Below are 14,900 nucleotides of genomic sequence, written 5' to 3' on the forward strand. Positions count from 1 at the left end.
CCCACTCCTAGCAAATAGGAAATCTACATCCTCACATTTTGCTTTTCCAAAACATTGTTTCAGGTCGTATGGTCCCAGAGACATACTTTTTTCACTTTTGTTCCTGTGTTTCCCTCAAACACAGGAACAAAATGAAAAAATAATATGACACTCTGTTACAGTAGCCCCCTACCCTTTTCCAAGTTCTCCATTCTACTAGACCCTTTAGTGGAAATGAGTAAACACCATTGGAACAACTTCTTAATTGCTGGGATTTTTTCATTACTGTAATGATGATGAAATAAATCATTTCCTTTTGTCTTAAATGGCTGTGGTCTTTCAAGGTACAAAGATAAAATAAAATGAAATAAATAAAAGAAAATAAGCTTGCAAAGCACAAAAGGTCAGAACACACCCAGGGTTCTGGTTATTATTCCAAACCAGGGTTTCTCAACCTCAGCACTATTGACATTTGGGCTGAATAATTCTTTGTTGTGTCTTACATTATGGGATGTTTAGCAGCATCCTGGCATTTATCCATTGGGTGCCTGGAGAATCCCTTCCCAGTTGGGATAACCAAAATGTCTTCAGACCTCTCCAAATGTTCCCTGGTGGGCAAAATGACCCTCTGTTGAGAGTCATTCCTCTATACTGTATGGCTCGAGATTTTGTAGATAATAGAAATTGAGATGAAATTTCACCAAGGTATGCTTGGCAAACTCCTCCTGTGACTCCTCCTGAGTCACATCGGGAGAGACTGGTGGCATCTGAAATTAAATGAAGTTCAGTGTTACCTCCAGAGGCACCACATCTCCCTACTCGCCGACCCCCGCTAATTATTAGACCACCTCTTACTTTCTTTCATCTCCAAATGCCTCTAATGTGTTATCATGGCATGAATCCGACTTTCTCTCCAATTACATGATCAGATGGACCTTTTTCAATTTGGCTTTCAAAGCTGGTTACTCCTAGGAGACAGCTTTGCTAAAAGCATTTAATGATCCTCGAGGTAGCCAAGCCATAGAGGTGCATTATCTGCGGGGTTGGGCAGACTGGGGATGCCGCCTGGGGTTCTGCCCACCTTCCAGGCCCGCCACGTCTTCTGTTTCTCTGTCCTCCCAGAGTGGGGCCAGCCTGCTGGCTTTATTTAGGTTTTGCATTTCAGATTGCTGTTTGATATGATTCCAGCAGCGGCATTACAGACGTTCCCAGGCAATGCACGGGGCTGCTTTTCCCCAGGTTGGTTTTATGGGCTGCAGTACCAGCCTCACATATTAAAATTATGATGTTTTGGAATCACCACTGGGCTGTTGACTAGACTTTTTCCCCTTAAGAACAAGGACTCTGTCCTATTTCTCTTTGTTCTCCCAGTGCTTATATCTTCTCTCACACCTTAAGGATGCTAAAAGGCACCCTCCTGGGTACTTAAAATGGATATCTTCCAGAATATACAAGAGCCTTGGACTTGACACATTTGGCAGCAATGTGGGTGTCTCAGCATTTGGAGCCTATATTATGGATGTGAACCCATATTTTACCTGGAATGTTCAGCTGAAAGACTGCATGCTATTTTTAACAGTGTCCTTTTTTTTTCTTTCCCAACATGGTTCTTTAACAAGGTCATGTCATTATCAGTTATTTAATATTTCTAAAATTAGAAACAGTTTCACTGCTGTGGCAGCTCAAGCTTTAGGCCAGACTCTTTGAGCCTCCTCACACGGAAACTATTGATATAGTCTGTTTGAGAGTTTTCCTCTTCCTTCTTTCACTAGTTTACAGCTGGTTCCAAATTCAGCCAGGCTAAACTTTTTACTCTCTCTTGGTTAGGAGTTTCGCTTATTTAAAAAATTGTAATAACCCCCTTTATGTCAGAGAATTGAAATGTAGCTGCCTGGTTGGTAGTCAATATTCTCAGTTGACTTAGTGGTCTTATCCAACTAGCTCAAGAGAGCTCTCTGGCCATCCCAAAGAAAAGCAATATAAAGGGTTAGGAACAGGGGAGTGGGAGGAGGAGAAGGGGGGAGAAGGTACAGAAAATAAGTAGCATAGACAGTAGATAGAAAATAGATAGGGGGGAGGGTAAGAATAGTAGGGGAAATACAGAATCTAAAGAATTTGAGACACGTGTTCATGAACTAAAGGAGGAAATGGTGGGGGAGGGGTATGCAGGGTGGAGGGGAATGGAGGGGGGGAATAGAGCAAATGTAATGGCATAATCAATAAAAAAAATAATAATATAAAAAAATCTTAAAAAAAAAGAAGGCATATGATAGTGATTCCTTCCAAAGCAACCCTTCCTGCTTCTTTCTAATAAAGCAACCATGACTTCTGGGGATAAGTAAGAAGAGGTAAAAAAACAAGCAAATAGAGGGAAGAGAAGGGACGATGCACACTGTTGTTTAACAAAAATGTACTCATCACCAGCAGTGTGTCAGTTGCTGTGCTAAAGGAGGGAGTATTTTCCAGACCTCCTGCCCTCACCAAACTCCAAGGTCACATGCAAATGGGAGACCGGGAGCAAAAGCTGGAGTATGATTTAAGCCTATCTGAACATTTCCTATTAGCACTCCCTGGAAGAAAAAGAATTTTGGCTATCTTCTGCAATCTCTTTGTTGCATCGGTACTATTAGTATCCCCATTCTACAGAGGAGAAAACTGAAGCTCAGACAGGTTAAGTAATTTTTCCAAGGTTTCTCCATTGATAAGGGAAAGAGCCAGAACTGGAATCCTGATCTTCTGACTTCAAATCCAGGGAAAGTTCTCCATTCCTATCTGTGTTCAGCATTTCTTGTCTACCCAACATGTTCTGAGTGATGCCACATTATTGATTTCCTGGCAGTTATTTGGTTCTTGTGCCAAGTCTAAAGGCAATACTTATTCCTTTTTCAACAGGGCTCCATGCTGGCAGAAGGATCAGTCATTAAGCATGTTGGAAATCCACAGCACACCTTCAAGGGCAGCCTTAAAGCAAGGGCCTCGTAATAGTTATTCAACTAGCCTGCTTTCAATTCCACTGGTGAAGCACCATTCTCAATACATCTACAACTCACATGAATTACCTTACCTAAGTTATATATAAAAGAAAAAAATGTATTCACCATCAACTGAGATGCAAATGTGAACTTAATTCATATAATTAACATCATGTCTAGAACAAAGTAGACACTCAGTAAATACTGGTTTTATATGGAATGAATTAAATAAATGGCTTACTGCCAAGAAATCCACTGACAGTGGAAAAACTCAGTGGCTCAACTGGGCATTTTTATTGCATATGCCAAAAAACAGCCTCACTTATTTTTTCCGAAGTGGAACTTGCCCAGTGTAGAGTATGCATTTGGGACAATTAGAGATTATGTGGGATTTTATATTTGGTGTTTGTACCAATTAATGCACATGACTTCTAATTACTATGTGAGATAATAAGAAAAAATCCAAGGGATTTAGACTCAGAAGATTTGGGTTAAAGTCTTTGTTTTGCTTCCTGCTAGTTGTGAGACCTTGGATCAATCATTTAATCTGTCCAATCCTCAGTTTCCTTCTCTGTTACTGGGGATAACATCAACAGAGAACTCAAGTGTTGGCTGGTGAGTATGAGCTGACAATGACTGTGGAATTCATTGTTCACCATTACCTGGGATGCAAGTGTGAGTTGTGATTCATGTAATTAAACACCAGGGTCTTTATCCATGTTGAATGAGTGAAATGAATGACCAACTCTTAAATTATGGACTTTACTGTCATGAATACTAATTAATTACAAGTGGCATGAGTCTTTGCTCAGATATGTCACCTATCAAAGCTGGAGGAAAACCCCCCTGAACGTTGTTGAAAGGCCATAGAAAATGTGGGTTCCACTCCTCCTCTGGGGCTAGTGGAGTCATAACTGGCTGACAGCATCTGAGTGAAGAGCTCATGTTTTCCCCACAGTGTGTTTTGATCAGAGGATTTGAAGCCAAACCAGAACTGTATGCTTGACTCACAGTTTGCCTAGGTGTGCAGATTCTTCTCTATAGCTGATTCCAAGCAGAAGGTGAAATGGATGCTTCCAATATAAACAGAACTCTGTTTGCTGAAAGATAGCTCAAAAGTGAGGAGGAACTCTCATGTTCCTAGTGTTTTGTTCTAATACCTTTATTTCCCACAAGATGTAGGGTTAAGAACTCTGCCCCAAAGGTTACTACAAGGCAAGATTAGAGACTGGAGACTGGCTTTTAGATCACCCTCCCCGCTACCATTTACCATCTTTAGGAGATCGGGCATTGTAACGGAATAAAAGCATAAGCAAATGTATTTCAAGCTGTAAGCCCCCTCCTTTTTCCTATTTAAAAAATTAACCTTTAACTTCATTCACACCTGGAATTTTCTTTTTCATAGAAGCTTTGTCTCTGCCACCATTGCAGTAATCTGTATCCCTGCTAGCTCTGTCCCACTTGATTGAAGTAACCTGGATAATGTGTGAACTATTAAGAAAACACACCATTTCCTTGGGGAGTCATTTATTCCCATGACCACTGATAATAGAAAGTCTTTTTCTGGGCTTGATGCTAATGACTTTTCAATCCAGTCTGGGAGCATTTTCTCCAATTGTTGGTTATCCTGAAGCTATCACTTGCAGCCTTGTGGAAGCAAGGATAAAGATGCTTCACGAACCCATTTTGTGCTGTGTTTCGATTATTGTCAGCAATGCGGATAAGGCAATAGACGTGAATGGGTGTTGGATAATCAGTTTTATTGGTGAGTAGACAAAGTAAACATGAAGTGCTTCTATTTTCCTTTTTGTTTGGAATTTAGAATAGATTTATAAACAAACAATGGGAAGATATCACCAGATTTTACTACTTCATAATTCAAGTCTAAGTTTGAAAAGGGAGATTTCTCACAGGCTCAGTGAGAAATATTTTTAAACTCTTTAAATGTTTAACATTGGGTTAATATCATCCCTCATACACTGGCTGTCCCTCAGTGGAGCCATTTGGTTTCTCTTATTGCAGTTTAAAATGCCAGAGTCTTCTCTACCTCCTGCTTCCTCATTCAATATATATGCTGTCTAATTCTTTCACATCTGTTGGTGCAGTTATTAATTAATTTGCCTTCTTATCTCTACCAGCCAAAATGAAGTCATGATTATCTTGCATTGAATTGACTGAAAGAGCCTTATAATTGATCACCATGACCCCAAGCTCTCTTGACTTCAATCAGTACTGCCCCTAGCTTTGAGATCGGTATTCTGAAAGCAGCACTCTGCCCAAATCAACACCTGTTTAAAATCATCACTGACTTCTCATTTCTAGTAAATAAAGGCCAGATTTGTCAGTGTGAGATTTAAAGTCACTGGTAATCTTCCTCAAAATATTCATACTCTCCCAAGACTTTCTCCTTCCATTCTTATAATATTCGACCACCCTGATTCTGTCATCCTCTAAAATAGCATTAAAAAACAAAAATCAACTAATTTTGAGGATATAATCAGGTTTATTAAGTGATTCATGAATTGGTCAACATCCCACAGCAAGTCGAAGGGCACTTGAGGGGTTGTACAAAATGCAGTTTTTGTTTTAAGATTTTATTTGTTTATTTTTAGAAAAGGGGGAAGGGAAGGAGAAAGATGGAGAAAGCAGTATGTGTCAGTTGCCTCTCATACAGTGCCCTGCCAACCCCAAGCCCTGATCAGACACCGAACCCAGGACCTTTCTCTTTGCCTTTGCAGTAAGACTGCCAACCAACTGAACCACACCAGTCCTCTACAAAGTTTTTATAGAAAGAAGGGTAGAGCAAGGAAGCTATTAACAAAAGGAAAGGAAAGATTGTTTCTAGACCAGGACTTTTTTGTGTGATGGAGGGGTGGTGGAGCAGGGAGTGAATGACAAGTTTTTTTTTTAAATCATGCAGATTGTCTTTCTTTGGGTTTGGGGAGGGGGATGGAGCAGGCCCCCATGACAGATTACTTTGCTGGTGCTTAACCAGAAAATTCCTTACTAGTTGATTAAGATTCTGTTTCTGGGAGAGGTTGAAACTTCAATTACATGAGGTATTAAATCTAGGTTCAGTATCATGAGCTTTCAGCATGAGCAATGCCATTTGGGGCCTGTGGTTTTCTCTTTTTCAATAGCTTTGTATGTTTTGCCTCTACATCTATGCCCATGCTATTTTCCTGAGATTCCATTCGTTTACATCTTAATGTGTATTTTTAAGTGACTTTTCTTTAATTAATTCCATAATAATCAATGCAGAGTGATGTATTATAGTCATACGTTCTTCTATTGTATCTGCCTACTAGACAATTAGATCATAAAGGACAGAGGTATGCCTTTCATATCTTTATACTTTCTACAATGCTTAAGATAATACCTTGTACAAAATACTCAGTCGGTAAGTATATTTACTGAATGAATGAATGAATGAATGTGTAAATAGAGATAGAACTGGCATGTTGTTTAGAAGTTTGTATTACAACATACCCTGGAATATAATGAATGGAAACTTTTTTTTGAAAACCAGAAACACAACTTTACTGAGGTATAATTCACATACATATAAAATATACATTTCAATGGTAGTATATTCACACACTACCATTGGTAGCGTTGGACAACCAACACCAAAATCTACCTTCAGGATATTTTCATCACCCTGAAAAAAAAACCCCTTATTGAGTTCCTCTCCATTCCACGAGTTACTCAGAGCCACTAATCCTTCTTCCCAGTCTACATGTTTCCTATGAAGAGAATTATACAGGATATGATCTTTCAAGACTGCCTCCTTTAACTTAATATTTTCACGTTTCATCCCTGTGCAGCATGTATTAGTATTTCACTTTTTATGGCTGAATAATGTTTTATTGTATAGATATACCACAATATAGATATCTATATTATATAGATATAACTGAGATTTTACTCAGTTATCAGTTGGTGGGCATTTGGATTGTTTCTACTTGTTGGCTGTTATGAAATAATGCTGCTATTAACATTTGTATGTGTGTTTTCAATTCTCTTGGTTGCAAACCTCATCGTAAAATTGCTGAATCAGGGAACTATGTTTACCCTTTTGAGCTACCGACAGTCTGTTTTCCAAAGTGGCTGCACTGCCTTATGTTCCCACCAGCACTGTATGCGGGTTCCGATTTCTCCACACCTTCACCATTCCTTGCTACCATCTCCGTGTTTAATTATAGCCATTCTGGTGGATGTGCAGTATCTCTCTGAGGTTTTGATTTGCATTTCCTTGATGAATAATGGTGTTGAGTAACTTTTTATGTGCTAATTGTCCATTTGTTATACTTTGTACTAGGTTTTGCTTCTTACAAAAACTGCTGACAAATCCAGAAACATTTTCAAAATACAGGTATGTTTTTCAGTGCTAAGGTAGTTATTCTGACACAGCTTTTCTTTGCTCTCTGTGCAATGACATGCTCCATGTTCTGGAGTGTTGACTTTGGGCTGCCCATCCTTAAGCCTAAGCTCCTCCAAACACATGGAGATGGAAAATCTTTCAGAATAATGCCATCATTAAGCTTTTGCTAAAGCAAGTGTTTTCTCTAACTCCTTGAGCTGCATGTTGCCTTGTGTAACCATCATCTGGATTGTATCTTCTTCAGTGGCATTTTTGTTTCTTTTGAATTCTTCCCGTGCCCAGCCCTTCAGATATTTGAGATCAGAATCATTTGGAACTTGCCAGATTGCTTTCAAAATCCTTCGGTAGAAAAGGAGAACTTGTTGCCTTCTCAAGAACTGCTTTAGCGTTAGTGTTGCAGGGGGTAAGCGGGAAGCAGCCATGTCCTCCAGAAAGTGGGGATTGGCTGGAGCCCATGAATGGAAACTTTTGAAAAAACAACTGGTGCTTGCAGAGTAGAATAGAATTGAGAATTTTAAATTTTTTAGTCTCATCAAGGCCAGAGCTCTCTACTGTTCTCTTGGCTAAGTCTTTTCTGATTTTATTTCCTCAGACCCTTACTCCTTCATTATCTCATAAATATAGCGTGTTGTACAGAAAAAAATTTAAAGCTGTTAACATTGGAAGAAATGTGACAAGTAAATCTCTTCTTCATTTTGCCTAAGTTTTCCACCATTCAAATATGCTATGTATCAATAAATAGAGACTAAACTTTGTAATCACATCATGGGCAAAACCATGCACTGGGCCACTCTAGCCAAAGCCATCATTGGAAATAGTCAGCATCCTCCTGGAGACTTTATCTTTCTAGCTGCTTTTAAGTCGACATTCTCATATTCTGGAAAACTGGCTTCCTCCTGATGATTTGGAAGAGTGCATTACCCTATGATGTAGTTGTTCCAATGGTCATTAGGATATGTATGAACATCTATACAAGTGTGTATTGTGTAAGAGAGCATGGGTATTTGCATTTATGGGTTGGTTTTATCCCAAAGTTTCCAAGATTTTTTGAAACAGCAAGAAAGTGTAAGTCTCCATTTATTCCTGCTTAAAAGACAGGCCCAAGTCCAAAGACAAACCCCCAGAAGTTGGGATGATTATCTGAAGCTCTTGCATCCGTAAATATGGGCTGGATCAACAGAGGACAGGCATTGCCATGACATTTCCAGTACTCCTCACTGCCATTCAGGCTATAAAAGAGCAGCTGCTTCACTATAATACATTAAAATTTAGGGAATTGGAAGGATAATAGTAGAGAGAAAAAGGAAAGTTGGTTTGATGTCTTTAAGAACTCCCATTCTTTCACTGCCTCCAAAGTTGTGATTACACTGCTAATAGCTGGGTCAGGCTCTGACACAGAGAGGTTATGAGTTAATAATGGGCAACTTTACAATAGATCCATGGATCCACAGAACTGGAGAGCTAAAGTGGACCTAGGGGGCCCTCTGGTCAAACCATCTTTTTATACAGATTATAGAACTGAGGTTTGGCAAGAAGAAATGGCTTGCCAAGGGCTCTGAGAGTAGAACTGGGATTCATTCCAGAGTCCTGACATTTAGTCAACATGGCTATTCTAAATCATCACCCAATCAGTTCTATTATAGCACATCTGGATGGATTCAATGGGCTGAGATCAGACTGAGGCTCAGTTTTACTGCAATTTTGTTTTTTATTTAAAGGGACTTGATTTTGTCAGTTCATTTGTAGAAAAAGGGTTTAAAAGGTGGGACGAATTAATAATGATAGGAGCCATCAGTAGGCAGTAGTAAGATAGTTATTGCTGGCATTCATTGGTTGGGAGTGAACATTATTAAATGACTTGAGCCAGGAGAGGAAATGTTTTTCTTCATGGTGGAAGATGGCTACCAAAGATTGAGGAGAAAAGCCAATTTAACCATAATCCAATTTAGGGAATCATATGCCACCAGCCAGAGACCTAAACAAACAAGAAATAAAAGAAATGGTCCAGGCTACTAAGAACCTTTAACAAAGCAAGGGCAGGAAAATGAGTTTGAGATCAGTCCCAAAGCAAGAAGAGCATTTTAGACAGAAAAGCTGGTCAGAGGGTCCCTTTTGTGTGAGTTGCTTCTGCACACACTCCTGTGGTGAGAGTCATATTTTGAAACTGCTTTCTTTTCATTTTAGGTTTCCAAGCATTTCCAAAACCTCTGGATGGAATAAATTTGATGTGTTTTTGAAACTCAGTTTTCTAATTTATTAATGCAGTTTATCTTTTAAATCTTGCTATCCTGAAAAATCAGATTTACACATAGGAATAGGAGTGAAGCTAAAGTCTATCATGAGGGAATCACAGCACAGGAGGAGCAAAATTAAAATAGCCCCAGACAAGTGTTTTGAACTTCACCCAAGGTGAAGTCTTCTTAACTATAGAAGGAGGAAGGAAGAAGTACAAGAAGGAAATGAAAATTATTTAGTTCAGTTCTTTGACTTCAGGTAAGCGAAGTAATTTTACCTCTCCCTGCCCCTATTTTTTTCCCATTTGGGAATGATACCCAGTATATTGTATATTAGATGATTGATGTGGTACCCAAGAGTCTCAAGTCTGAAACTATGGATAGAGAAGCTTACTTACCCAAAGACATGGACCAGTTTATTCCTCCAACAACAATCAAGTTTCTAGTACAGAATTTGATTTAACCGTAGACAACAAATTATCAATTAATTAATCCACTTACAACTTGATTTGGAAGTGGGCACAAATTTATGAGGGAAAGGGGCAAATTTTACCAAGTATAGTTTTAAAAAATCTCTCACAATTTATGAAAGAGATGGATTGTGAACCTTAGGAGCCAGATGGGTCCACTGAAATCTGGTCATGCTGGACTAACTTCCTTATTTTTTTCCTTTTTAAAAAAATTGTTGTTCAAGTACAGTTGTCTCCATTTCCCCCCTACAACTACTCCCACCCCAGCCATATCCACTTCCCACCCTTGATCCCACCTCCCTTTTGTCCATGTGTCCTTTATACATGTTCCTGAAAACCCTTCTGCCTTTACTCCCTAACTTCCTTTTTAATAGGGTTGTAAAACTGGTTAAAAGGGAAATGCTATAGACATAGAATACCAAGATTTCGATTTTATGATGTCTGTACTTCACTAAAGATGACAGAGACCCACCGATGGAAGGAAGACTAGGCATAGTTTCATTCCAAATGTTTATGATCTTATAAAGAAGATGGCAACTAATACTACAATTTAAATAGATAATAACTAATCAATGACCATAGAAAGAACCAATTAATAGATGGATGAAAATCTAGTACTTGATATGATGCTTTTCTTGGTAATTTCCATTCTAATATTTTATATTAGAAGAAGATTTGTTACTTCTGGTCAAGATGGCAGCATAGGCAGACATGGCTCACCTTTTCACACAACCACATCAAAACTACAACTAAAATGTAGAACAATCATCACTCACAACTGTCAGATATCGAGCTGAATGGAAGTCTGACAACTATGGAATTAAAGAAATCACATCCATCCAGACTGATAGAAGGGGCACAGATGTGGAATAGGCTGGTCCCTCACCCACACGTGATGGATAAAAGTTTGGGAGGGATACGTCAGGACTGAGGAGTCCCATCCCCACACCAGGCCTCCCAGCCCAGGGTTCCAGTGCCAGGAAGATAAGTCCCCACACCTTCTGGCTGCAAAAACCCAGCAAGGATTGAGTTGATGGGAGAAACTTCTGGAGCCCCAAGAAGTTCCTCTTAAAGGACCTACACATGGACTGACCTACTCAGACTCATTCTCTCTGAGCTCTAGCACTGGGGTAATAGCTTGAGAGGCACCAGGGGCACAAAGGAAGAATTGAAGTGTCTGGCATTAAGGTGAGCAGAAGCCATTGCCCCTTTTCTAAACCCTCTTCCCATAGAGCTGGCAAGCTTGTACCATATCTGAGACTCCATCAACCTAGCTAACACTACGTGACCCACTTAGGAGATCCCCAGAGACTGTGCCCTACCCAACTTATAAGCCCATCTAAGCTGTTTTTCCTTATGAATGGCTGGTCTTGGCTCATGCTTCACAGCTTACTACTACTCTCAAAACAAGCAACAGCTGGCCTCAGTGAGCCCCTGGCCTAGCACTAGCAGCAGCCAGTCTAGATTCACAGCATGGCTTCACCTGGGACTCTCCAAGCCCAGCACAAGTAACAGCCATTTTAGATTGCCTTATACTCAGGCAGGGTGGCCCGGGCCAAAACACAGGTGGTAGCTAATGTTGGCCTGCACCACTCAGGAAACTTCAGGGCCAGCACACCCAGTGGACATCTACAGACCATGTTGGAGCACTCCACCCTGCCCCTGAATAGCTGATCCTACACAGAGGGTGGAGGTTGGCAGTCAGTGGTCATAGCCAATCCTTGCAGTTGTCTGCAAGTAATAAAATATGAGTAAATCCCTCCCATCAATCTTCCAATAGCAACTGAGGCTCAACTACTAGAGGAGGATGAACTCAGCCCACACTAAGGGCATACCTTGAGTATTCAGCTTGAGTGATAGGAGAGGCTGTGCCACTGGACCCTATAGGACACCTACTATATTAGATCATACTACCAGGACATAGAGACAAAGCAGCTCCACCTAATACATAGAAACAAACACAGGGAGGCTGCCAAAATGAAGTGACAAAGAAACATGCCCCAAATGAAAGAACAGATCAAAACTCCAGAAAAAAAGCTAAAAGAAATGGAGATAAGTGATCTATCAGAGGCAGAGTTCAAAACACTGTTTATAATGATGCTCAAAGAACTTAGTGAGGGCCTCAGCAGCATAAAAATGATCCAGTCAGAAACGAAGGATGCACTAATTGAAATAAGGAACAATGTACAGGGAAATAACAGTAGAGTAGATGAAGCTGAGAATCAAATCAATGATTTGGAACATAAGAAAGCAAAAAACAATAAATCAAACAATGAGAAGAAATAAAGAATCCAAAAAATTAGGTTAGTATAAGCAGCCTCTGGGACAATTTCATGCATTCCAACACATCATAGGGGTGTCAGTAGGAGAAGAGAAAGAGCAAGAAACTGGAAATCTTTTAAAAAAAAAACAAAGAAAGAAAACTTCACTAATTTGGTGAAGGAAATAGACATGCAAGTCCAGAAAGCAAAGAGAATCCCAAACAAGATGTATGCAGAGGCCCACTTGAAGACACATTAGAATTAAAATGCCAAGAGATTCTTTCTTTATCTTTAAAGCAGCAAGAGAAAACAACTTAGTTACCTACAGGAAGTTCCCATAAGGCTGTCAGCTGATTTGTCAAAGAAACTTTGCAGGCTAGACATATTCAAAGTCATGAAAAGCAGAGACCTGCAGCCAGATTGCTCTACCCAGCAAAGCTGTCATTTAAAATCAAAGGGCAAATAAAGAGCTACCCAGACAAGAAAAAAACTAAAGGAGTTCATCATCGCTAAATCATTATTATATGAAATGTTAAAGGGACTTATTCAAGAAAAAGAAGATGAAATTATAAACAATAAAATGACAAAAAATACATATCTATCAACAATTGAACCTAAAAAACAAACTAAGCAAACAAGAAGAACAGAGACAGAATCATGGATACGGAGAATGTTTTGATAGTTGCCAGATGAGAGGGGGATATGGGAAAATAGGTAAAGAGGTGAGGGAATTAAGCAGTACAAATAGCCATGGGGATGGAAGATACAATGTAGGAAATGGAGTAGCCAAAAAACTTATACACATGACCCATGGACATGAAAAGTGGTGGGAGGAGTACCTGGGGGAGTAGGTAGTGCTAGGTGGAGGGGGACAAAGAGGGAAAATCAGGACAATTTTAATAGTATAATCAATAAAATATAATTAAAAAAAGGATTTGTTGAGCAATATTGTACATGGCAATTTGAGAATGGTATTTAATATGATGTTAAGGGAATCAGAATCTGAGATCCAAATCTGAAACTATGGAAAAAAGATGGAAAGAAATGTAGTGGGGTGAGATGTAAAATGCTGGGGGAAATATTAAAGGTAGAAGGAGGGAAAGATATGGGTGATGTAGCACATTGCACTCAGTGATGGTTAGTTATATGTGTCAACTTGACTAGGCAATGGGACACCCATATATTTGGCTAAGTATTTATTATTTCTAGGTATGTCTGTGATTGAGATTCATATTTGAATCAATTGACTGAATAAAGCAGATTGCCTTCCCCAGTGAAGTATTGGTTGGGCCTCAACCAATTCACTGAAGGCCTGAATAGAATAAAAGGCTGAGTGAGAAAGAAAGATTTCCAATTTATTTTGGATCTATAAAACTACTGTTTTGTAGGAAAAGTGATTGTTAGCCAACCAAATAGTTTGATGTAATAGTTACACTTTTTAATAAAAGACATTTTTCAAAGGATGTATTATTTATAAGCTGACCATTAATATCCATTTTTAAAGTATGTTTTCTATAAAATTTCCTGCATTAATACCTTATAGTTACTTTAGTTTCAATACCTATACCTTTTTGAAAGTAACAAAATGGATTCTAAAAAAAATCTGTAATCCACATTCACCCAATTTTTCCTGAATTATCCTGAATGGGTCACATTGTTCTGAGCATGTGAATGACATGTACTAAAGAAAAAATAATTATAATACCAGCTTACCTTGTTTGAAAGTGCTTACTATGTGTTGGACAAGGTTTTAAGCACAAATTCACTGGTTTACATGGATTTACTCCCTTAATTTTCATAGCAATTATACGCAGTAGCTACAATTATTATTCCCATTTTCACAAATGGAGAAACCAAAGCCACAGAGAGGTTAAGTGATTTGTCCCAGGCTATGTTTTAGTAAGAAGCAAAGCTAGGATTCTGGCTCTCGTCTGCATTCTTATTACCATATCGTTTCTGTTTAGTAACTATTTGATTTTACAGCCTTCCACTTAGAAGTAGATGTAAACCTCAGATTCCCTGCATGTGGTCAAGGATATCCTACCCTAGTGTAGCCACATAAAGAATATAAAATCTGCTTGAGGGACAAATGGTTTCATTGTCTCATCTCACTCTTTCAATGAGACAGGTGGGCAGGTTGAACACCTTTGTGATCTAGAAATTAGTTGGTGTTTCATTCCAAGTCATCCCCAAAGGATGTTGTTTCTGCAACCTGAGTTGTTACATGTGCTTTGATTCTAACATTTTACAGATCAGAACTCATCTGAGCTGTATCTATCCTGTGAAATTTGACTTCATTAGACCTGAACTCAGATCCTAACTCTACCTCTTACTAGGTGTGTGGACTGGGGCAAATGACTGTTTCCTTCTTCTGAAATGGATGTTCTAATACCCACTTTGCAGAGTTTTTGTGAAGAATAAATGAGATATTATGTATGAACTCCCCTGGAAGGACCTGACACATAAAATAAGTATTCTAGAAGTGGAGGTTCTTTTTGTTTTCATTTGATAAATGCTATCTGTTGCCCTTTAAATTTTTGATATCACTGGTTGAAAGACAAGTTACTTCTTGTAATCTGAGTTTCTGTTTGAAGATAAAG

General features: G+C 39.0%; 1 protein-coding gene and 1 long non-coding RNA gene across 5 annotated transcripts in view; one reads left to right on the forward strand and one right to left on the reverse strand.

Annotated features, from left to right (window-relative positions):
- Window positions 1–14,900, forward strand: part of LOC128626055 (uncharacterized) — a 115,457-nt gene that overhangs the window by 59,538 nt on the left and 41,019 nt on the right. For 2 of the 4 annotated variants that reach the window (XR_008389931.1, XR_008389933.1), the window contains 2 exons: window positions 7,273–7,326; window positions 9,520–9,624. The exons of the other annotated variants lie outside the window; for them this stretch is intronic. This is a non-coding gene — a long non-coding RNA (uncharacterized LOC128626055). Of the gene's footprint in view, window positions 1–7,272; window positions 7,327–9,519; window positions 9,625–14,900 lie in introns of those variants that run through there. 4 annotated transcript variants of the gene reach the window in all.
- On the reverse strand, window positions 7,305–7,762 carry LOC119054707 (LYR motif-containing protein 2-like). Its single transcript, XM_037152722.2, has one exon. It carries the CDS (start codon window positions 7,755–7,757, stop codon window positions 7,491–7,493), a length of 267 nt encoding a protein of 88 aa, XP_037008617.2. The 5' UTR covers window positions 7,758–7,762; the 3' UTR covers window positions 7,305–7,490.

The sequence above is a fragment of the Artibeus jamaicensis genome, unplaced genomic scaffold, assembly GCF_021234435.1.
Source record: "Artibeus jamaicensis isolate MK-2021 breed Jamaican fruit bat unplaced genomic scaffold, CSHL_Jam_final scaffold_1964, whole genome shotgun sequence".
Lineage (NCBI taxonomy): Eukaryota > Metazoa > Chordata > Mammalia > Chiroptera > Phyllostomidae > Artibeus > Artibeus jamaicensis.

Excerpts from the sequence above, each read along its gene's own strand:
- LOC119054707 (XM_037152722.2), bottom strand. The coding sequence starts at position 7,757 with ATGGCTGCTTCCCGCTTACCCCCTGCAACACTAACGCTAAAGCAGTTC.